This window comes from Palaemon carinicauda, chromosome 1 (assembly GCF_036898095.1).
Source record: "Palaemon carinicauda isolate YSFRI2023 chromosome 1, ASM3689809v2, whole genome shotgun sequence".
Classification (NCBI taxonomy): domain Eukaryota; kingdom Metazoa; phylum Arthropoda; class Malacostraca; order Decapoda; family Palaemonidae; genus Palaemon; species Palaemon carinicauda.
This window is the reverse complement of record NC_090725.1, coordinates 267969064-267992133: the sequence shown is the minus strand read 5'-3', so window position 1 is coordinate 267992133 and position 23070 is coordinate 267969064. Positions and strand designations below refer to the sequence as shown.

The 23070-nt window shown below is 40.8% G+C and overlaps 1 protein-coding gene across 2 annotated transcripts in view; it reads left to right on the top strand.

The window, feature by feature from the left end:
• LOC137656083 (uncharacterized) overlaps positions 1 to 23070 on the top strand; it is a 534405-nt gene that overhangs the window by 456204 nt on the left and 55131 nt on the right. For both annotated transcript variants that reach the window (XM_068390261.1, XM_068390268.1), the window contains 2 exons: positions 5908 to 5966; positions 19587 to 19777. In XM_068390261.1, coding sequence (XP_068246362.1) covers positions 5908 to 5966; positions 19587 to 19777 — 250 coding nt within the window. The remainder of the gene's footprint in view (positions 1 to 5907; positions 5967 to 19586; positions 19778 to 23070) is intronic.

The window sequence follows — 23070 nt, the reverse complement described above, 5'->3', positions numbered from 1 at the left end:
AGCTTTTTATCAATCTTTCTCTCTAGTCTCTGTAGAATGAGCATATTATATATTTTCATGACAACTGACATAAGTGTAATGCCTCCGTAATTAATGAAATCAGTCAGATCTTTTGTTCCCATTTTCACCAACACTCTTAACTCCCATTCATCAGGTTTTGCCTCTTCATGCCACAGTCACAAAACAATCTTGTAACTATTGTGGGAGTCACTTCATTTTTGGCCAAAATCGTCTCAGTACAGTAGTTATTCCATCGTATCAGGGGGTTTCCATCTCTTGAGGTTTTTAATGATAGCTTCGACTTCAAACACACTGAATTCATTCATGGGCACATCAAGGTTATCCTCAGCTTCAGGTATATCAATCAAATTATTCCCTTCATATCTCCTATTCATTACCTCACTAAAGTGTTCCATCTAACGTTGCCTTTCTTCATCTTCTATTGTTATATCAGCCATCTTGATTTTTGATGGGTATATGCTTCTTCTTTCTTGCCCCATTAGAGATTTCATTAATAATTGCATGGGCAATTAATACAATATGGGCACTCCCCGATTCATAGCTTTGTCAGAGTCATCCTCTTTCCTGTCTAAATATTCTCTCTAGTCATTCCTGACTTTTCTTTTGACCTCACTATTAATACTGGAATACTTAGTATGTTCTCCTTTGTAATTTTCATTATTATTATTATTATTATTATTATTATTATTATTATTAAATTTATTATTATTATTATTATTATTATTATTATTATTATTATTATTATTACTTGCTAAGCCACAACCCTAGTGGGAAAAGCAGGATGCTATAACCCCAGGGGCTCCAACAGGAAAAATAGCTCAGTGAGGAGAGGAAAAAAGGAAAATAAAATATTTTAAGAAGAGTAACAACAATAAATATCTCTATATAAACTATCAAAACTTTACCAAAACAAAAGGAAGAGAAATGAGATAGGAAAGTGTGCTCAAGTGTACCCTCAATCAAGAGAACTCTAACCCAAGACAGTGGAAGACCATGGTACAGAGGTTGTGGCACTTCCCAAGACTAGAGAACAATGGTTTGATTTTGAAGTGTCCTTCTCCTAGAAGAGCTGCTTACCAAAACTAAAGAGTCTCTTCTACCCTTACCAAGAGGAAAGTGGCCACTGAACAATTACAGTGCAGTAACACCTTGAGTGAAGAAGAAGTGTTTGGTAATCTGTGTTGTCAGGTGTATGAGGACAGAGGAGAATATGTAAAGAAAAGGCCAGACTATTCAGTGTGTGTGTGTGTGTAGGCAAAGGGAAAATGAACCGTAACCAGAGAGACGGATCCAATGTAGTACTGTCTGGCCAGTCAAAAGACCCCATAATTCTGTAGCGGTAGTATCTCAATGGGTAGCTGGTGCCCTGGCCAACCTACTACCATTAGTTCCTTAGAAACTTTCAACAATCAATTTCTCTCTTTGTCTCCTTTTAATAGTATCCCAAGTATCATTTGATATCCCTGCTTTTCTCTTTGTAACTGCATGTCCCAAAACTTCACTGCCAACTGACTGATATGTCTCTTAAGGGTATCGGCCTGGTGTAATTTTGGCGATATTGGCTGAAATTCGCGAAAATTAGTTACTGTCATATTTCGATAGGTATGGGTCCCCGCTATTGCCACACACAAGATGAAATCGATATGAAGCCTTTTAAATGGTTTAAAGGGCAATTTAAAGGACCTACTTGGTAAAGGATTAAAGGGCTGGGTAAGCGTGACCTTAGCATTTTTTTTTTCGTTCTACCTCGAAGTATTTATTTCTTTTTATTATAATTTTTTTTTTTCGTTCGTCGTACGATATGTTTTCCCGATAGAGTCGGCATCTCCCTATGATCATGGCCACAACAAAGCCAGTTGTAGCTAGACATATAGTCTGTGATTGTGCCCTCTTGTATTTTCAAACAGTTGCATCACTTTTTCGAATTATTGAACATCAATTGTGATTTATATATACCAAAATACCTTTAAGGAAGTTTAGTAAGCAAAGGGAAGCAAGCTCTCGCAATATCAAGGCTTATAACGAAAACAAAAAAGATAAACAAAAGCCATGTGGTTAGCACGTGGTTAGTACGTGTGAGGATGACCTCGCTAGTCCTTCCTTGCTCAAATATATCAAGGTGGTGATGATGGAACTGATGATTTTATTTTGAAGTTATCTGATGATGAGGAGGAGGAGAAGGATGAAGAAGAGAAGGAACATTTTCGAAATGTAACTTTTGTACATGACGCAACAGATGATGGTGTGTTATCGGGAGCCAAACTACGAAATTCTTTATTGAGTGGTTTTGTAACTGAAAAAGAAAAGCTCCTAAGTGAAAGCAGTGATGGGGAAATAGTTTCATTACCTATGAAAGTTTTGAAAGACGCTTTTAGTTCGACATATTGTGGGCAGTGTGAAAGCAACATAACACTCGAAGTTGATAAAAGCAGTTTTGATGTTGACTTGAAACTAAAGTGTCTGTGTGAAGAACCGTCTGTTTTTAAATATACAAGCGTGAAAGAAAGTGAAAGTGTGAAAACAGATACTATTGATGAAACGACAGCTTCTTTTATGTATCAAAATATGATGAATGGGGGAGGCTTAGCAGCTTTGAATAACACCCGAATTGCCTTAGGTGCTAGACCTATGACAAACAGCACTTACCAAAGGTATAAAAGTATATATAAAGAGAAGACCAGGAAAAGAATGTCTGCAATGTATTCAAGAACGGCGAAGAAACAAAGAACATCTAAAGGAGGATATGAAGGTGGAGCTCATTAGTCCCCTAAAACCCTGGCAACAAAGAGTAGAGTGGCGCTCTATGATACCCCCCCCACACATAAAATATGATTATTATAATCTTATGACATATGTGAAAATAAAGATAAAGCAATGTAAATAGTGGCTATCATTAGATGAAGTTAGGTGATGACATAATTTTTTTTTCTTTTATCGTATAAATTCCAATAAAGCACAGAGAATTCTCATCAAAGAAACTTGAAAATTATGCCATCTTATAAACAATTTATTCAGCTATAAAATGGTATCTAATAGTTTGTAGTTAGAAGAAAGAAAAAAGGAAAAAAATAGTAAAATGTGCAAAAACTGTAAACCTAAATTTCTTCACCGCAAGTAACGAGATTTAGGTTTTCAGTTTTTGCTCGTTTACTACTTTTTTTCCATGTTTCCTCTCTTCTAACTACAAACTCTTATATACCATTTTATAGCAGAATAAATTGTCTATAAGATGGTATGATTTTGAAGTCGCCTTGACGAGAATTCACTTTGCTGTATCGGAATGTATACGATAAAAGATAAAAAATTTCGTCATCGCCTAACTTCACCTAACGATAGCCACTATTTAGATGGCTTTATCCTTATTTTCACACATGTCATAAGAAAGTTCAATGAATTTACTTCAAAATAAAAAAAAAAAAAAATTACTCGAAATATAGGTTACGTATGATCGATAGAAAGAAACTTTTGCAATCTCCGATTTTCGTTACTTGCGCTAAGGAAATTTAGGTTTACAATTGTTGTGGGTATACTAATTTTTTTTCATGTTTTCTTTCTTTTAACTACAAACTATTATATACCATTTTATAGCTGAATAAATTTTCTATAAGATGGTATGGTTTTAAAGTTTCTGTGATGAGACCTCTCTGTGCTTTATCGGAATGTATACGAAAGAAGATAAAAAATTTCGTCATCGCCTAACTTCATTTAACAATAGCTGCTATTTATATTATTTTCTTTATACTTTTGATAACTATATTAGAAACTTCAGTCATTTTACAAAAAAAATAGACCAATCTGACCTCTCTATGATGAAAATTAAGGCTGTGGGCGCATTTTGAAAAAAACATGTCGAAAAGCCCTTCAAAACCCAAAACGCCTGGGGCTAAAGGCACGCAAATTTCCAAGTACCCCGGGGGTAAAAGGGTTAAGGAGTTTTTATTCAGGAGATTTAAAATGGATATAATCTTACATTTGAAAGATATCTCAGGCCCATTAGTTACAACTGGCACAATAACTGCTGCTCATAAGTTGAGGTTCAGTGCCAACGGCACTTACTATTCAGAAAATCATGGAACATATTCATTAATAGTGTTACTTCTTTTTTCCAACAATAGGTAGGCAGTAGGTTGGCCAAGGCATAGCCACCCATTGAGATACTATCTTTAGAGTGTTAATATGTCCTTTTGAGTGGCCAGATAGTATACAGTATACAGATAAAGTTGAGCAGACTGTGATATGTTTATACCAAATTTAATTCAAAAGGAAGGTCATCAAGCTAGGGATTTGACATGCTATCCTAGTCATTTTTTTAAAGCATACGTTACTCCTTCAACTACGGCAATGTGGTATTCAGCCAGGAATTTTAGAAAGTTTAATTGTAGTAAACATAATTTCTAAGCCAGAATCAACTATTTCAATAATCACCTGAAATTCATGTAAGTTCCTACCTGGAATTTTTTTATGGTAAGACAAGATGTTATTTAATAAACTCTCTATTCCCCATAGCGTCATTCAAATAAGATAAAAGATCTTGCATGTTTTTGTAAAAAGATTTATTTTGCATTTTTTATTATGGCTGAGGTTTTCATTTGGGGAAAGAATAAAACTTAAATTTCAGGTATTATTTTAATAAGTCTTACCTAATATTCATAGTGCCTCATACTTTGAAAGCACAGCTTTGGTAGATAAACTTAAAAGTTAGATGATTAGTAGTTGATTTTTATACCTAACTTTCCCATATATTAACTATTATAGTACTACTACTATGTACTGGTAACCATGGTTATCATGTTTCTTATGAATTACTTATGGTTCATCAGTGACCAATTTTGACATGTCATTTTGTTATGATAGTTTAAAGAATTTCACTCCATTTTTTGCCTATTTTGGCATTGGAAATTTTGTTAATATCAAGATTTTACCCTAATATTCAAAGAATGAATCACTGAGTTGAGATATTGTGTACTGTCCTGTAACAAGGCTAAAACATGCAAGACTAAATTTGATCTTCATAAGATTTGTAATGCCTGTATATCAGAATAAGCTAATTATAGGGCTAAAAAGGTGAAGTGATTTAAGTGTGCTGCTTTGTGTTTGTCAGGTGGCAGTCTTGCGTTAGGCCAAGTTGTGGTTAGTATTACTCCCGCTCTTTCTGATAGCATGAATATGTAACTTGTAGATATTTATGATGATTCCTTTTCATTCCTCTCTCTTCTTTATAGATATCTCCTATCTGTCCTTCGCCTTATAATCTGGCAAGTCATTCCCATTTATAGTTTGAACTTTTTACAGCTGATATATAAAAAGTTTTCAGATTTATCCAAAACTTTGATAGTAACAATGTACAATGTTGATGTTTTAGTTTGGTAGGTGGTGTTAGGCAGAGTAACCCTATTTAGCCTGAGGTAGGTCTACCTTAAGCCTCACCTAAAGTAGGAGAGGTGGGAATATGAGAGGCTAATATTTTGTTGATGCAAGAAATTTGGTCTGAGCATGCTCGGTCAAACTTAATTATGATTTGCAAAACAAAATAAATAGCCAGGTTTGTTATGCTTCAGAGGAAGATTTTAAAGGTTTTATAGTTAAGAAAGATACAGTATTGGTTTCATAGTAAAACATATAGTATTCTTGAGGTTTGGCTAGCTAGTGTAGAACAATTAAAAGCCAAGTTTTATCTCAGTTTAATAAAGAATACTTCAGAATATTACAGAGCTGGTATCTATGCATCTATAATTTTATCATGGAGAAGCTTTTATATTTTCCAGTAAAAGAACTAGAATTAGGTACAAGGGCTTTTCTTACAGATTTGGTGATGGATTTGTGTTGATTACAGTATGATTAAATGCACAAAGTTTGTTTTATTTATTTTTATATTTTTTTTTTCAGGGTTTACAAAAGCACTCAAAAAGAAGACGTGATCATCTTTACAAACTTGCCAAATATGGGTAAGAGTGATTTTAGTTTTTAAATAATATCCTTATCCTTATGTATATGGTTTTATTTCCTTTCCTAACTGGGCTATTTTCCCCTGTTGGAAACCTTGGGCTTACAGCATCTTGCTTTTCCAACTAGGGTTGTAGCTTAGGTAATAATAATAATAATAATAATAATAGTACAGTAGTAGTAGTAGTAGTAGTAGTAATTAATAATAATAATACTGTATTGAAATTTGCAAATGTTATGCTACTGTCAAATTAATGATTGTTCCGTAACCGAAATACAAACCACGCTATTTACATGGGGTATTACTTTCGGCGTAGCTGAAGTGACGAGCCATTAGATTTTTAACGAGGGTTAACTACCCTCTCGCTAGCTAGCGAGGGGGTAGGGGAGAGGTAGCTAGCGACCCCTCCCCCCTCACACACCGGTGAACTGATTCACTTCGCTTTTGGCTCGGACGGTGGGCAGACGTCTCTGTCCCGTCCTCGCATGGCAGCCATTAATGTTTTGTCTTTACTTAATTACTTACTTTTCTTATACTTAATATATATGTAAACATTCTTATGTTTATGTATATATTTGAGTATTGTATAGAAATACAGTAAGTTTCCTTTTCAGTGTTTGTGCTTTGTGTGTGTGTGTAGTGTATGACAACATCTCCGTGTGGTTCCAGGCCCCCACGGTGACATTTCATGGGTCGCGATCTCTCCCTTGGTCCTTCGATCCTCCCTTCGGCTTCCGATTCTCGGGCGCCGTGAGGAATCGTCATCGCTGGACTTTATTTATTAATCTGTTTTTTCCGCAGTTCCCCCTTCCCTACGGGGAACTTGGGCTATCAGCGTAGGGAACATGGGAGTTTAGTTTGACTACGGTCTCTCTCTCTCTCTCTCTCGAGGTCGTTCACCCTTTTATTATTACTATGTATTACGGTAGCTTCCTTCCCGTTGCGGGTTGAGTTGCTACTCCGTTTATTTTGTCTCAATTATTTTTAATCAATCTAATTGTATTTGTTAACGTTTCAGCTTCTGTGTAGAACGCTTCCCTTCGGGGTTCATTCGTTCTTACTAATTATTTATTTTATTTTCACTGTTTACTATCTAGTTTTTCGTTTGCCTAATATGCCAACGAAGCAGAGCTGTCCTGTTTGGGCCTGGTGAGTCTGCTGTTGCCGCCTCCTCTCTACGACTTTGTCATGGGCGTGTTCCCTTCTCCTAGAAGTTCTCCCGTGACAACTGTCAGCTCCTTAGTTCATTTAGAACACTCAGGAGGTTCGCCTCCATGGGTGGGTAACTTCCCTTCCGAGGGAGGTTCCCTTCCCAGGTATGAGTTTTTTCCCCTTCAGGGGGGGCAACTTCTCTTACCTTAATATCCCGGGTTGGTTTTTTCCTGGTCCTCGGGCGGTTATGCTCTTGGTGCTGAGCGACCGCTTTTGTAACCATGCTCAAGGGGCTGAGCGGTTGCAAGGCTGGATCATGGAATTTGTACGATTATGCTCTTGGTGCTGAGCGGTCGCACTTGCAGCTACGCTCAAGGGGCTGAGCAGCTGCAGGAGCTCCTCTTCGGAGGGTTGCTCTTTATGGTCAGCTTGCTGATCCAACGGCCCTAAGGGGCGCCTTCATCAGTTCTTCTTGTCTCTTCTACGAAGTGTTCACCTCTCTTGTTTGCGAGAGAGGACATTCATAGAGACTCCTCTTCGGAGGACTCCCCTGCTGCTGTTGCTGATGTTGCTGAAGGCTCAGTTCCCCCCTCCGAACATCCTTCGAGGGGGCAGCTGAGTCCAACGGTCTCTCCTGCGAGAGTGTCCCCCCCCCTCGGGGGAGTTCACTAACAGAGACTCCTCTTCGGAGGACTAATGATGGTGCTCCTGTCCGTGGTCGTCTTCATCTTCAGCCGCAGAGGATCCTCCTCGATGAGAACAGACCGTTGCAGCTGCTTCGCTAGTCCTTTCGGCAGATCGTTCGTGATCTCCGACACCTGCCAGACCTTCTTGTCTTCCATCTCCGTTCCTGGACGTAGATGCGCAGTGGGCACCACTCCACCCTGTTTTCCAACGGGCACCGGTCCCTTCGGGGCAAAGGGCTTATCTCACAATGTGAGTAAGTCCCTTTAGTGCCAGGTTTTACCTGTGCAACGTCGTTCTCCTGCGCGATCGCGCGCAGTAGTTCGCAAGTGCTCTCCTGCTGTGGACCAGACTTCTGCTGAATCAACACTCCAGCGACCTCCTGTAGCTGAGTCTCGCTGTAGATCTCCTGATCGCCAACTCTTCTGAGACCTTCTGTGCGGCTACGCGCTATGTGCACCAACGGTCTCCTGAACGCCCACGATCGCCTGCTCGCCAGCGCACATCTGCTCGCCCTTTTCTGATGTGCGCAATGCGCGCCAACATTCGCCCTCGCGCCCACGATCTCCGGATCTGAGCGCAGGCAGGGAGATTATTTCTTCGCTGAACTCCCATGTTCGCCTGCTCACCAGCGCACATCTGCGCGCCCTTTCCTGATGTGCGCAATGCGCGCCAACGTTCGCCCACGCGCCCACGATCTCCGGATATGGGCGCAGGCAAGGAGATTATTCCTTCGCCTCCTCGCCGACGATCTCTCTGATTCTGCACCCTCGCTGATATCTTCTGGCCGCGCAACTACGCGCCAACGATCTCCCTGGTTCCTGCCTCGTCGCGCGCAGTTCAAGAGGTGCCTATGCTAGCGCACAGGCGCTCACAGGTTCCTCTGGACTCGCAGCGCCCTTCTGGAGTTTCGCGCGAAGCACGCCCACGCCGGTTCCAGTCCAAGCGCTCACGCGCTCGCCAACGTGCCAGCACGCTTCCACATCACAACGCGCTGCCCAGGAGGCGCCTAAGCTAGCGCACGGGCGCTCACAGGCACCCCAGCGATCTCCTAAGCGCCCGCGCGGTTCTTCGCCTGCGCTCAAGTGTTTTTCAACGCGCCAACGCTCCCACGCTTCAAATCGTCGTAGGTCTCCTACGCGCCCACGCGTTAACTCTCCCGTACGCGATCGGTCGCTATGCGCCATCGCTCGCCAACGCGCCATTGCTTGCCAACGCGCCATCGCTCACCAACGCGGCTTCGCCCGCCTACGAGCCATCGCTCGCCAAAACGCGCCATTGCTCACTTACGCGCCATCGGTCTCCCGGCCGCCAGCGCTCGCTCTTACAACCGCGCGGCCGCGCGCCCACTCGCCCGCGCGCCCACTCGCCCGCGCGCCCACTCGCCCGCGCGCGCGCATGCGCACCCATGTTTGCCCGCGCGTTGAACCAACGATTTTTCCATCGCGCGAGCGCCAGCGCGATTTCGGCCGCAATTCCCGTCGGGTTTCGCAACACGGGCAACCTGGCGAGTCTTCTGGAGCGCGTATTTCCAGATCATTGTCGTCACGATCTCCACCCGTAGACGCAGAGCAGCGCAAGTGCAGGAGCAGGAAGAAGCTTCAGAGAGGTCTGGGCAACATTCTTCTCCTTCTTTTCAGGCAAGCCCCATCATCTCTACTTCTCAGGATCACCCGATCCCCTTCCCTCCAGCGGGGTCGCCGACACTGTGTCTGTCAGCCGTCAGCAGAGGCGGTACTTCAAGATTATGGGGAAGCCTGGTTTAGCTCTGCCTCTCCACCATTCCGTGGAAGGGCTTCCAGGGGAATTTCTCTCGAGAAACTCTCCGCCCGGCAGGGGACATTTTCGGCTTCGGAGATCTTGAGCCAGGTGAAGGCCGCAAACTGTGCCATGCAGGCCACTTCGTGGCTGGTCGTCTGGCTTGGATCTCTGGGCATCCTATTGTTATCCGAGGACTTGTCCAAGGAGAGCACCAGGAAGACCATGGAAACTTTCCTCCTCTCGGGCACGAGCACCATCGATTTCCGGCTCACCAAGTTTCGAACTTTTGGGCAAACTCGATGTTGAAGCATTGAGATGCAGTGACCGAGAGGTTCCTCTCGAAAGTCCCAACCGTGGATGTCGGCAAGCTCAGACACTCTTCCATCCTTGGAAAGAGCTTGTTTGAGCCCAAGGACGTGGGACGGACAGCTGAGAGGTAGAGGAAATCGAATCACGATTCGCCCCCGCCAAAAGGCGCTTACATCCAGACCCTACAAGCCTCCAGCGCCTCAACAACAACAGCCTCGTCGGCCTAGGACATTGGAACCGGCTCCGGCAGCAAAGACAAAGGTGTCTAAACAGCAGCCCCTTCCTGTCAGGGACAAGAAGGACGGGAAGTCCTCCTGGGGAGGCAATAATCCTAGAGGGAGCGGCCGAGGCCGCAAACGCTAGGATTGGCAACCCCCCTGCCTCCCAGTGGGGGGATGCCTAAAGTTGCGCGTTCAGGTGGCAACAACTCGGGGCCGATTCCTGCACGATCTCCGTGATCAGCCAAGGATATCACGTCCCGTTCATAACATCTCTACCTCCCTGACAGCGAATCCAGTGTTGCTGAGCTCCTATGCCATGGGATCGGCAAAGGGGCTAGCCCTTCGGGCAGAATTCGAGACCATGCTCTAGAAAGATGCTCTCCATAAGGTTGTCGACGGCTCCCCCCCCGGCTTCTTCAGTCGACTTTTTCTTGTTAAAAAGGCATCTGAAGGCTGGAGATTCGTTATCAGCTCTGAACAAGTTTGTCGAACAAACTTCGTTCAGCGTGGAACAGCAGAGTCGTTCAGACTTGCAGTGAGACCACAAGTCTTCAGGTGCACACTGGATCTGAAAGACGGGTATTTCCAGATCCCAATCCATCCGTCTTCCAGGAAGTACTTGAAATTCAACCTAGACAACAAGGTCTACCAGTTCAAGGTGCTGTGTTTCGATCTCTCCACAGTACCGCAGGGGTTCACCAGAATGTTCACCCTGATATCTTCGTGGCTGCACAGGATCGGCATCCGTCCCCTTCGCTATCTGGATGACTGGCTAACCCCGGCAGTCTCGAAATCGACCCTTCTTCGACACCGAGGCAAGCCTCTGGGACTTTGCCAAGATCTAGGGATCATGGTAAACCTCAAGAAGTATTCTCTGCTTCCATCCCAACAACTGGGATATTTAGGCATGATATTAGACACCAATCTCCACAAAGCCTTCCCATCAGTCGACAGGATAACAAGGCTGAGGAGAGTCGCAGAACCTTTCCTCAGACGAGGAGAGCTTCCAACCCAATCTTGGTTACGTCTCCTAGGTCACCTTTCCTCCCTGACCCGTCTAGTTCCAAACGGCCGCCTCAGGATGAGATCCCTGCAACGGCAGCTCAAGTCCCGGTGGAACCAAGGCAACGATTCCCCGGACACTCTGGTCCCCATGGGACCTGCGGAACGAATGGACCTGCAGTGGTTGTTGTCCTACGGGAACCTTTGAAAGGGAGTGGATCTTTGCGTCCTTCCCCCGCATTTGATGCCGTTCTCGGACGCGTCAAACGAAGGGGGGGGGGGGCACGTTCTGAACCAAAGGATCTCAGGCCCATGGTCAGAATCAGAAAGTTACCTCCACATCAATCTGCTAGGAATGAAGGCTGTATATCTGGCCCTTCAGCAGTTCCAACAACCCTGGCGGGTCACTCCGTGAGCGACAACACCACGGTAGTGGCTTATTTCAACAAGCAGAGAGGTACCTTTTCATAACAGCCTTCCCATCTTGCAGTAGAGATACTGAGATGAACCGTTTCCACTCAATACCACTATCGGCTCGCTTCATTCCGGGCAAAGGAATGTGCTCTCCGTCAGTCTGAGCAGAGCTTCGCAGATAGTGAGTGCCGAGTGGTCTTTGGACCCTCTAGTAGCCAACAAAATCCTGACTTTGTGGTCCTGTTCACGACAGCCTTGAACTTCAAGCTGCCGCTGTACTACTCCCCAGTCCCGGACCCCAAGGCACTCTGGCAAGATGCCTTCCTACAACGGTGGGACAACATCGACGTCTATGCCTTCCCACCGTTCTGTCTGGTGAGAAGAGTGCTCAACAAGACCAGACTATCGGTCAACCTGTCGATGACTCTGATAGCTCCGCTACGGCATCATGCAGAGTGGTTCCCGGACCTTCTGCATCCCCTGACGTGGAAGCGTCAAACGACCTTCACAGCCTGCAGGACGTGACCCACGGGAGCTTCGATACATTTTCTATCGGCCCTGTGGTGGCTACACAACAGCTGGTCTAACCTCAGGCTCCTTAACCTCTCCAGCACGACCTGTCACTGGAGCGTCAACATAAGCATTCCGACTTCTTTCCGTCACGTGTAAACGCACCAGAAATCAGCCAGTTATCAAATATAACTATTTATTTACTAGTATAAGTGTGTGTGTGTGTGTTTGTGCACGCATGCGCGTGGGTGTGTCCGTCCATATGCATGTATAGATGTATAAGTGCACATACATATGCATGTATATACTTATGCACAACTGTGTATGCATATACATGTTTGGTATGTAAATGTATGTGTAAATCTACTGTATAAATGCATATATATATATGTATGTGTGTTATATGTATATTTGTATATGCGTATGCATTTTCTGTGCGAAAAAGTTGATTACCCAAAACCAAAGTATTTTCCAAGTGACCACAGAGGTATATTTCTACACTCGTTTTTGTTGACGGAGTATTGCCTAGATCCCTAATCCCCGAGAAAAAGAGATATATGTATGTATTTATGTATGTGCACATATAATGTATATGTATGTATACATACATATATACATATATGCATACATACATACATACAGGTACATAAATACATACATGCATACATACAGACATACAAACATACATACATACATACATACATACATACATATATATATACAGTATATAAAATATATATAGCAATGATAACCATTGTAATAGCAACAACCATTTTCCCTTACTGAAGCAAAGCTTTTTTGAGGAAGATAGGATATATATATATATATATATATATATATATATATATATATATATATATATATATATATATATATATATATATATATATATATATATATATATATATATAAATAAAACACGTGACCATCCGCCACCTAAAGATATGAATGTTTCGTCATCACTTTCATGGAGAGCACTTTACATTGACGCATAATCTTCACTGTCTGAATCCTCCAGATGATATGAATAATCACTGTCCAAAATTTCTATGTCAGACATTATGTAATATACACAAAAAAGCTAAAGGCACGTCAGAAAACGTTCGTATGTCCGCCACCAACAACTCACATGCAACCGCTGACGACACTGCTACGAGTAAGATGAATGCCCAGTTTTCTCTTATTCTGGAAAATCCCATTTTCTATAGTAGACGAATATAACCTCCACAGGCATTACGAATAGGGGAAACTAATCTATCGTGGCTATTCCGACTTTCTTTATGTCTAGGGGAGATTTGATAGAATTTTGGGACACCTGTGTGACCCATCGTAATACATATGGCAAAAATAAAGGGTCACACATGTGACCCATCGTACTGAAGAGGTTAATGGACAGGTAGCAGAAGATTGAGGGCATTGTTACCCGGTTTTAGACTGCATGAATGAAAGAAGTATGTCTGGCCCTTACTTCTTTCTTCATCCTCCCCTCTCTTGGGGAAAGCAGCAATCTGGGTTCTTTGCATAGCTGACCTCAAACCTCTGCAGGTAAACCATGCTTCCTTGTGTTCCTATAGTCCATTTCTTTTAGCGATGCAAATTTGCAGCGACTCGCGGCGGTGCCCTTTTAGCTCTGAAAAGTTTCCTGGTCGCTGATTGGTTAGAATTATCTTGTCCAACCAATCAGCGATCCGGAAACTTTTCCGAGCTAAAAGGGCACCGCTGCGAGTCGGTGCAAATATGCATCGCTAAAAGAAATGGACTATAGTATTAAGATAATACTGTCGTGTCCCTCATACCCTGACGAGGTGGTATTGGGAACGTCCTAGCCTAGAATTCCATCTAAGGGACTTCAGGTCAACTTCCTAGGACAAGTCACACTTCATCCCTCCACACACGAGCTTATGTAGGCCGCACGTACTTGCGAGGTGCAGGGACTCTTTTTCTCGAGTGCTGCTCACTTGGATTCTGAGCCCTCGGGCAAAGCCAAAGCCAGTAAGGCTGGGACTTTCCACCCTTCCTAAGGGGTAAGTCACCCCATGTAAATAGCGTGGTTTGTATTTCGGTTACGGAACAGATAACAAATTCGGAGATAATTTGTATTTTTCCTAACCATACAAACCTTAGCTATTTAGACATATTTGCCCGCCAGCCCTGTCCCCCTAGGCAAGTCCTACCTCTAAGCGAAGTGAATCAGTTCACCGGTGTGTGAGGGGGGAGGGGTAGCTAGCTACCTCTCCCCTACCCCCTCGCTAGCTAGCGAGAGGGTAGTTAACCCTCGTTAAAAATCTAATGGCTCGTCATTTCAGCTACGCCGAAAGTAATACCCCATGTAAATAGCTAAGGTTTGTATAGTTAGGAAAAATACAAATTATCTCCGAATTTGTAATTTTTCCTTACCATACAAACCTTAGCTATTTACACATATTTGCCCGCCAGCCTTGTCCCCCAAGGCAAGTCCTACCTCTAAGCGAAGTGAATCAGTTCACCGGTGTGTGAGGGGGGAGGGGTAGCTAGCTACCTCTCCCCTACCCCCTCGCTAGCTAGCGAGAGGGTAGTTAACCCTCGTTAAAAATCTAATGGCTCGTCATTTCAGCTACGCCGAAAGTAATACCCCATGTAAATAGCTAAGGTTTGTATAGTTAGGAAAAATACAAATTATCTCCGAATTTGTAATTTTTCCTTACCATACAAACCTTAGCTATTTACACATATTTGCCCGCCAGCCTTGTCCCCCAAGGCAAGTCCTACCTCTAAGCGAAGTGAATCAGTTCACCGGTGTGTGAGGGGAGAGGGGTGGCTAGCTACCTCTCCCCTACCCCCTCGCTAGCTAGCGAGAGGGTAGTTAACCCTCGTTAAAAATCTAATGGCTCGTCATTTCAGCTACGCCGAAAGTAATACCCCATGTAAATAGCTAAGGTTTGTATGGTTCGGAAAAATACAAATTATCTCTGAATTTGTCATATTTCCTTTTGAACTTTATTCTTTGAAAGCATTATATCATGAGTGTGCATTGGATTTTAGTAATAGGGAATAATAATTTTTTTATACAGATATGCAATTTATTTTATTGCTAGTGTAGTTGTTTCCATGTTAGTAGGTAGTAGGTTGGCCAGGGTACCAGCCACCCATTGAGATACTACCGCTAGAGAGTATGGGGTCCTTTGACTGGTCGGACAGTATTACATTGGATCATTCTTTCAGGTCATGGTTCATTTTCCCTTTGCCTACACTCACACCAAATAGTCTGGCCTATTCTTTACATATTTTCCTCTGTCCTCATACACCTGACAACACTGAGATTACCAAACAAATCTCCTTCACCAAGGGGTTACTGCTCTATAATTGTTTAGTGGCCACTAAGCTCTTGGTAAGGGAAGAAGAGACTCTTTAGCTATGGCAAGTAGCTCTTCTAGGAGAAGGACACTCCAAAATCAAACCATTGTTCTCTGGTCTTGGGTAGTGCCATAGCCTTTGTACCATGGTCTTCCACTGTCTTAAGTTAGAGGGCTCTTGCTTGAGAGTATACTCGGGCACACTATTCTGTCTTATTTCTCTTTCTCTTGTTTTGTTAAAGTTTTTATAGTTCATATAGGAGGTATTTATTTGAATGTTACTGTTCTTAAAGTATTTTATTTTTTCTTGTTTCCTTTCCTCAGTGGGCTATTTTCCCTGTTGGATCCCCTGGGCTCATAAGATCCTGCTTTTCCAACTAGGGTTGTAGCTTAGCAAGTAATGATGTTAATAATAATAATGATAATAATAATAATGATAATAAGAATAACAACAACAACAGTCAAGCACATTAATGATTGAGCAGCTTACCTGAGAGGCGGTAAATTAATTGTGTTGCTAATTTCTTGTTACTCCATTGAATTAATGTTTACAATTATGCTTTAATTTTTTTGCTTAGGAGATACTTATCTTTGTTACTCTTCTTAAAATATTTTATTTTCCTTTTTTCCTTTCCTCACTGAACTATTTTCCCTGTTGGAGCCCCTGGGCTTATAGTATCCTGCTTTTCCAACTAGGGTTGTAGCTTAGCAAGTAATAATAATAATAATAATAATAATAATAATAATAATGTATTGTTTTTAATCCTATGACCCCCAGCTTAGGCTGTGTTTTCATGTTATTCTATGGAAATTTCATTCATACATCCACGAAGGAAATGTTTTGGTTCAGGAATGTCTTCTAATTATGGGAAAATTTGAAACCACTTTGTCATACGGCTTCTAATGTTTCTTCATGTGTTGTACATTTCTTTGTCCTTAACCAATTTTACTTGATTAAACTTACTCCTAAACCATCTGGTCGAGAGAGCAGGAGTAAAAATCATTCCCAGTCAATACTAGTGGTACTTATACTTCTTATATTTATTGTTAGGAGTCACTGTATCATGATACTTTAATGGAAAGGGATTTCTCATATTAAGAGGAAATCTAACATCTTTAGGTTATCTCACATTAGAACATTTGTTTCTTTATTATTATTAAAACTCCACACTAGTGTGGAATTCTATTGCTATTACTCATATTCCTCTCTGGTTTTTTATTGCTAATAACTCACCCAATTTTGAAGTGTTTGCTTTCAAACTTGTGCAGCAGTATGACCCATATGGGGGAAGTATAAATCAAGAAAATCATGCAGGTGCATGGAGCGCCCCCTATGCACAAAGCAAAAATCATTTAAAACGATTGCTCTTCGGGATCTCAAGAACTGCTACATTAGTTGCCTTCAAATTTTTGCTGGAGATACCTTGGGCCATAGTCTAGTGCAGGTGCAAGTCTGAGCAAATGCTGGTCTGTAGTTTCTGTGATATCATGACGTCAAAAATGGCTGTCACATGGTCAAAGATGCTAAATCAGAAACTACTCGGCCAATTTTAATAAAATTTGGTGGAAATGTAGATGGTCATAAGACAATGTAAACCGTGCAGTATGAATAACCTTGACCTTAAGGTCACAGGATGAGTTTTGTGAAAAAATTAATTTTTGAGAAAGTTGAAAAAATCTAGGATATTAGCCAGCCTGATTTCATGCAAGATTTCATCCCACTCTGAAAAGTAAAGGTTAGGTGGCCTTCCAAGGTAACCTAGACAGTAAAATGCTGATTACTTGGTTAAAAAGTTTAGTTTAGGTCCCTTTGTAAGCCAATAATCAATTATATGCTATTTTCAATCTTTTTATTGTTTCAATATGCCTAAGAGCAAATTATTGGCAAATTGTGTGTGAAGTTCTGTCTAAGAATTGCTTCAGCAATTGTAATGTTCTCTAGTCATTATTATTATTATTATTATTATTATTATTATTATTATTATTATTACTAGCTAAGCTACAACTCTGGTTGGAAAAGCAGGATGTTATAAGACCAAGGGCTCCAAGAGGTAAAATAGCCCAGTGAGGAAAGGAAATAGGAAAACAATAGTGTGCCTTAGTGTACCCTCAAGCAAGAGAACTCTAACCCAAATCAGTAGAATACCATGTTACAGAGTTTATTTCGCTATCCAAGGCTACAGAACAATGGTTTGATTATTTAGTGTCCTTCTAGAAGAGCTGCCTACCATAGCTAAAGAGTCTCTTTTACTCTTACCAAGTGGAAAGTAGCTACTGAACAATACAATGCAGTAGTTAACCTCTTGAGTGAAAAAGAATTATAATCCTCAACTATCTCTAAAATATTATCCCATGCCAATCTCTCTCTAGTCCACCTCATTTTCTCCTTCGTTTCAAATGAACAAACTCGAACACAATCTCAGGTACAGTAGCTAAAACTTTTTCATCAGTTCTTTACTCTCATTTATGGCTTTGTCCCCTTACTTCATAGCTAAAGTTTGCCTCAACAAACTAATTTTTATGGCTAAATGAATCACTTCCTTTCATTCCTTTTACTTATTCAATTATTTTACTTTTCACTCTTTCATACTTGACTACACTCATTTTCCCTCCATACATAGATAACAAATATTGCAATTCTCTAGCCCAAACTCTTTTGCTATCACCCTACTTAGCCTGACAGCACTTCTTACCTTTTTTCTCTACTTACTACTTTCACCCATTCATGATCATCCTCACTCATCCTGATCCTATTTCTTTTCTTCACATGACTTTTACCTAGCTGTTCATTCTTCCTCTCACCTTTCTGTTCACCCTTACTATGCTTAATACCTTTACCATCACTATCACTAATACTTTCTTCCACATTATCACTTACCTTGGTCTTGACTTCCACTATCAGCCCTTTACGTGAAACAGAGGAAACTCCTCCAACGTCACCTTTGCACATGAACTCTTTCATCATTTTAGTTACTTGCCCCATCCTAACTTCAGTTGTTTGTCCATTCGCTTTTGTTTTCTTTTATCCATATCCCTGCACCTTCTTCCACTCTTTCTATAAATTCCTTAAGTTCTCTTGTTTTCTTTTGCATCTCATTCTCACAATCATTTTCACAACTCAACCTCACATTCTCTACTGACAACTTCTCTTTTTCGACTTACAACTTCTCTTTCTCTACCTACAACTTCTCTTTCTCAATATACAATTTTTATTCTCTTTCCCTACTCGACCATAAATCCTCCCTGAAAAGCTTGATTTGCCCCTCCATTTTCTTCAATCTTAAACCTAATTATAAATCCGAATTTTGCCCTCTGTCCAACAGTCCAGTTTCATTCCCACCTTGAGTCTCTCTTGGTGAGCAAAATAATGGCGGGATGTAAAAATTACAAACCTTCACACGCTACACTCTTGAATCAATCTTACTGACAATTAGTCCCACCACACAAACTTCCCCCTTACTTTAACAACAACTGGACTCATAGACACAAGGATATTTAAACTAACTATTTTTATTTTCAAACCCATATTTCTTAATACTAAGTTAAAACGAACATCATTCAAAAATATAAAAAACAGTAACAACATTTAAAGCTAAAACCTACGAATACACTACATATATACCGTATTTGTACTGTATTATATGTGCGTGTTGACATGACATTGTCCATACAAGGCTGAGCAGTCTGATACCATTGCTAGAGAGTTATTGAGGCCTTTGACTGTCTAGATAGTATAGCATTGGATTCCTCTCTTTGGTTATGGCTCATTTTTCCTTTACCTATACATACGCTGAATGGTCGGGACTATTCTTCCAACATTTTTCTGTGTCCTCATACACTAAACAACTGAGATTACCAAATAATTCTTCTTAACTCAAGGGGTTAACTTCTGCACTGTAATGGTTCAGTGGCTACTTTTCTCTTGGTAAGAGTGAAAGAGGCTCTTTAGCTATGGTAAGCAACTCTTCGAGGAGGACACTCCAAAATCAAACCATTGTTTTCTAGTCTTGGGTAGTGCCATAGCCTCTGTACCATGGTCTTCCACTGTCTTAGGGTAGAGTTTTCTTGCTTGAGGATACACTCAAGGGCACTATTCTATCTATTCTGATTCATACAATATTGGTACCTGTCCCATATGTCTTGAACATTATTGCACATTTAGTAATATATACCCTTTCTATTACTTTAATTTGTTCAGGATTTATCAAGAGAGATTGATAAAGATTTTTTTTATAGGCCTGAAGATTTAGAGAGGGCAATAGAGGATTTAAAAGCAGGAACAGGCACTTTACGAGAAATAGCAGGGAGATGGGGTGTTCCTAAGTCAACTCTCTCTGTAAGTGCCAAGATAGCAGGCATTTCATCTCTCCAGAAGCCACCAGACTATGACAGTAAAGCTGTTGAAGAAGCAAAACAGTTAGTGAGAGGTAAGTTTCTTTTCAGAATGTTACATGATTTGACATTAAGGTATTACATTTAAATTTCCCAATGTTGAAAGGACTATTATTTTTTGTAAGGAATTCAGACTAGTTTATTTTCTGTAAAAATGTGACTAAATTTCATGAATTTGATAATTAGAGAGTCATTGATAATGAAAGCTGTATATTTTTGTTATTTGAATGTTAAATTAAGTTTATTGCATTTAAAGAAAGGTTTATGTATGCACAAGGTTTGATTTAATATGAAAGCTTCAAAATTTGTGTATGCTGGAAGAGAAATTTGGTGACTATCATTGGCTGTTAATAAGAAACTAGTTTCTTGGGAGGGAATGCTTGTCTTGCTATTCAAACAGTAATTGTGTACTAAAAGTTATGTGGATGAATATAAAAAAGAAAGAATGGATACAGCACTAGCACCTGAACAGCATGTCTGTGATAGATTTAACATTTTTATTTTTGGATAACATGTCGGACTCATAATACATGGGTTTGAATGTTAAACCCTATTTGGAGCTCAAAAAAAAAAAAATAAATAAAAAAAAATGAGAGAGAGAGAGAGAGAGAGAATTTTGTTTGCTCTTCTGTCGTTCTACCTTGCGTGTGACTGACACTATGAACTAGATAATTCCTGTTTTGGGTATTTCATGGGCTTGGCAATTGGGAATGCACATGTAAGAACATGTCAAATACGTTGTAGAATGCCAGTAAATGGAAATTACAGTAGGCATACTTTTACTTGTGAAAATTATGAACAATACTAATATGATGTACAGTATATTAATGTAAAAATCTAAGCCAGGAAAATTATATTTTTTCCAGAAATGATAGTTGAGAAAATAAGGAATAAAATAAGGAAAAAACAAATCTTGTCGTTTGTCATCGCGTATACAGCTATCAGGGTTACAAATGTGATAAGTCATATGACATTGAGGTAGTATACTGTACTAATCTCTGTGAAATGGAAATAAATGATATAGGAAATTGGAAATTTATAGAAAATAAGCGGAAGAAATATATATGGATTGAGACATTTTCAGATAATTATTTATAGTATGGAGATAATTTGGTGTGATTTTAGATAAAAAAAGTGCAACGGAATTCGACCGAACAGAGCTTTCAGTAACTTGCGCGACTGGTATTTTGGTGGCATCATGGGTATGAGTTGAGAAGGGGAGAACCGTGGATGGTTGAAGAACGACACAGCTACGTCGCTCTTTACAGAAGGCTTTCTGTGTGATTTTAACATGTATGCCAACATAGAAATATACTAAAATAGCCCTTACATAATCATGACCGAAGACTAGAATCGCAAGTGTTTCAGTTGATGGTGGGGTGAGATGCGAGGATCCCTACTTTTCTAAGCTGAGTGGTTTCAGGGGAGGTTTTAGTAATGCCTTAATGCCTTAAGTAGGGAATATCATCATTGGCTAGAGAGAGTGGTGTGATTGTACATGGTAACATAAAAATTGACTAAAATAGCTCTTACACAATTATGAATAAAGGCTAGAATCCCAAAGACTTAATTAGTTGGCTGAAGAAGAAGGAAGACTTCCTAATGACAGGAGCTATTTTAGTGATATTTCCAAAACTGTAGGATATACTACCATATGCTATGCTCTTTTGTAGGATATACGAGTGATTTTACCTTCCACATGATTTGTACACATTATTTGTATTTGTAAATGCCGTATCTGGGACATGAACATGTATAGTACTAGGCATGTTTTCACGTCGAGCGATGTCCTCGTAGCAAAGGGGTTAAAGGTGATTTTACCTTGACCAAAGAGTGTGGTCCCTTTCTAGGAGTATACCTGAAGAGTGAAGGATTCCTGGAACAAAGAGGGGTTCTTGAAATCTTCCTTCCTAAGAAGTTAGCCACTCAGATTGGTACCAGTCAATTGGGGAACCATTTCCTTTTGGTCCTAGATCACCTTTGGACTGCGGAATGTAGCAGCAGACAGACCTTGTTCAACTTGGCGTCGGCTGTGGAATCCTTAGAAGTCTGGGGCTATAGGAAATCCCAGATGGCCATTTTCAGTAATTAAGCTATGCTATTACAAAACTTTGTTAGAGCAAAGTTTAGGTAAGGTGCTACGTTTTAGCTATTTTTGACCTGGAGAAAATGGAATTTGAGAAAATTTTTGTACATTGATGTGCAAATTGTTCTCTTCCCTTTTGGACAAATTCAAAGAGAATGTGAAGGCAATGGCCATGTTACTTCCAAAGGGAGGAAATGTTTTTGGCCATTCTTTAAAAAGAGAAAACTTACTTTCATAAGTTAACAGTCTATTAAGATTCAGCAGTCAAAAACATCCCAATAAGAGGACAGCTCCTGTTTTTTATACCAATCCTCATTTCTGACTTAAGTTATGTCGAGAGGAATAACGGCAGCAAAGTTAACCTTCCCAAGGCGAGTTCTTGCTTTAAACCTTGGTTTATAGAGCAAGGGGAGCCATTGGAGATCTTCCAAAAGAAACAGGGAAGCTTGTAAACCAAATAGAGGCTGAGAATCTTATCAAAGAGGAGCTTTAGGTTTAGTGTTATTTCCATTGTTTTTGGGAATGTTGGACAATTTCTTGGTGGGCAAAATGTTTAGTCTTAATGAGTTTTGGTTGGTCGTGGATAGTAAAACACCCTCTGTGCCATAAGTTTCATCAGGCCAGAACCAGTAACTCAACTCTTTTGTAAAAAAGATGTTAAAGAAAGGGATCCTGGAAAGGTGCAGTTTTCTAAATTTCGAGGGTCGACTGTTTACCAAAGAAAGACTCCCCTGATAGAAGAGTAATCCTTGACCTGTCGCTCCTCAAGAAACGTATCAGGTGCAATTTTTACAAATTGACAACCGTCTTCTCACCTTTCAAGGTTCCCCTGAAGGGCCTGATTGACGACTATCCCCTTCAGACTACCCCTGCAGGGGCCATGCATACGTCTAGTACCAGGCGTGAATGTGAATCTTGTACTGCTTAGATTTGTTTCAGTGAGCTGCAAGAGGTCTTTATCTACAAGATAATACCAATCTGTGAGAAAGACATTTTAGCAGTTTTCTTTATCTTGAGCTTTTAATTCAATACTTCTCCATTCATCATCTACTTCACGCTTTATAGTCCTCAGCCATGTAGTCCTTGGTCATCCAACTCTTTTAGTGCCCTGTGGAGCTCAGTTAAATGTTTGTAGAACTAATCACTCTTGGGGAGTATGAAGACCATGTCCAAACCATCTCCATTTACCCATCACCATGATCTCGTCCACATATGGCACTCGAGTAATCTCTCTTATATTTT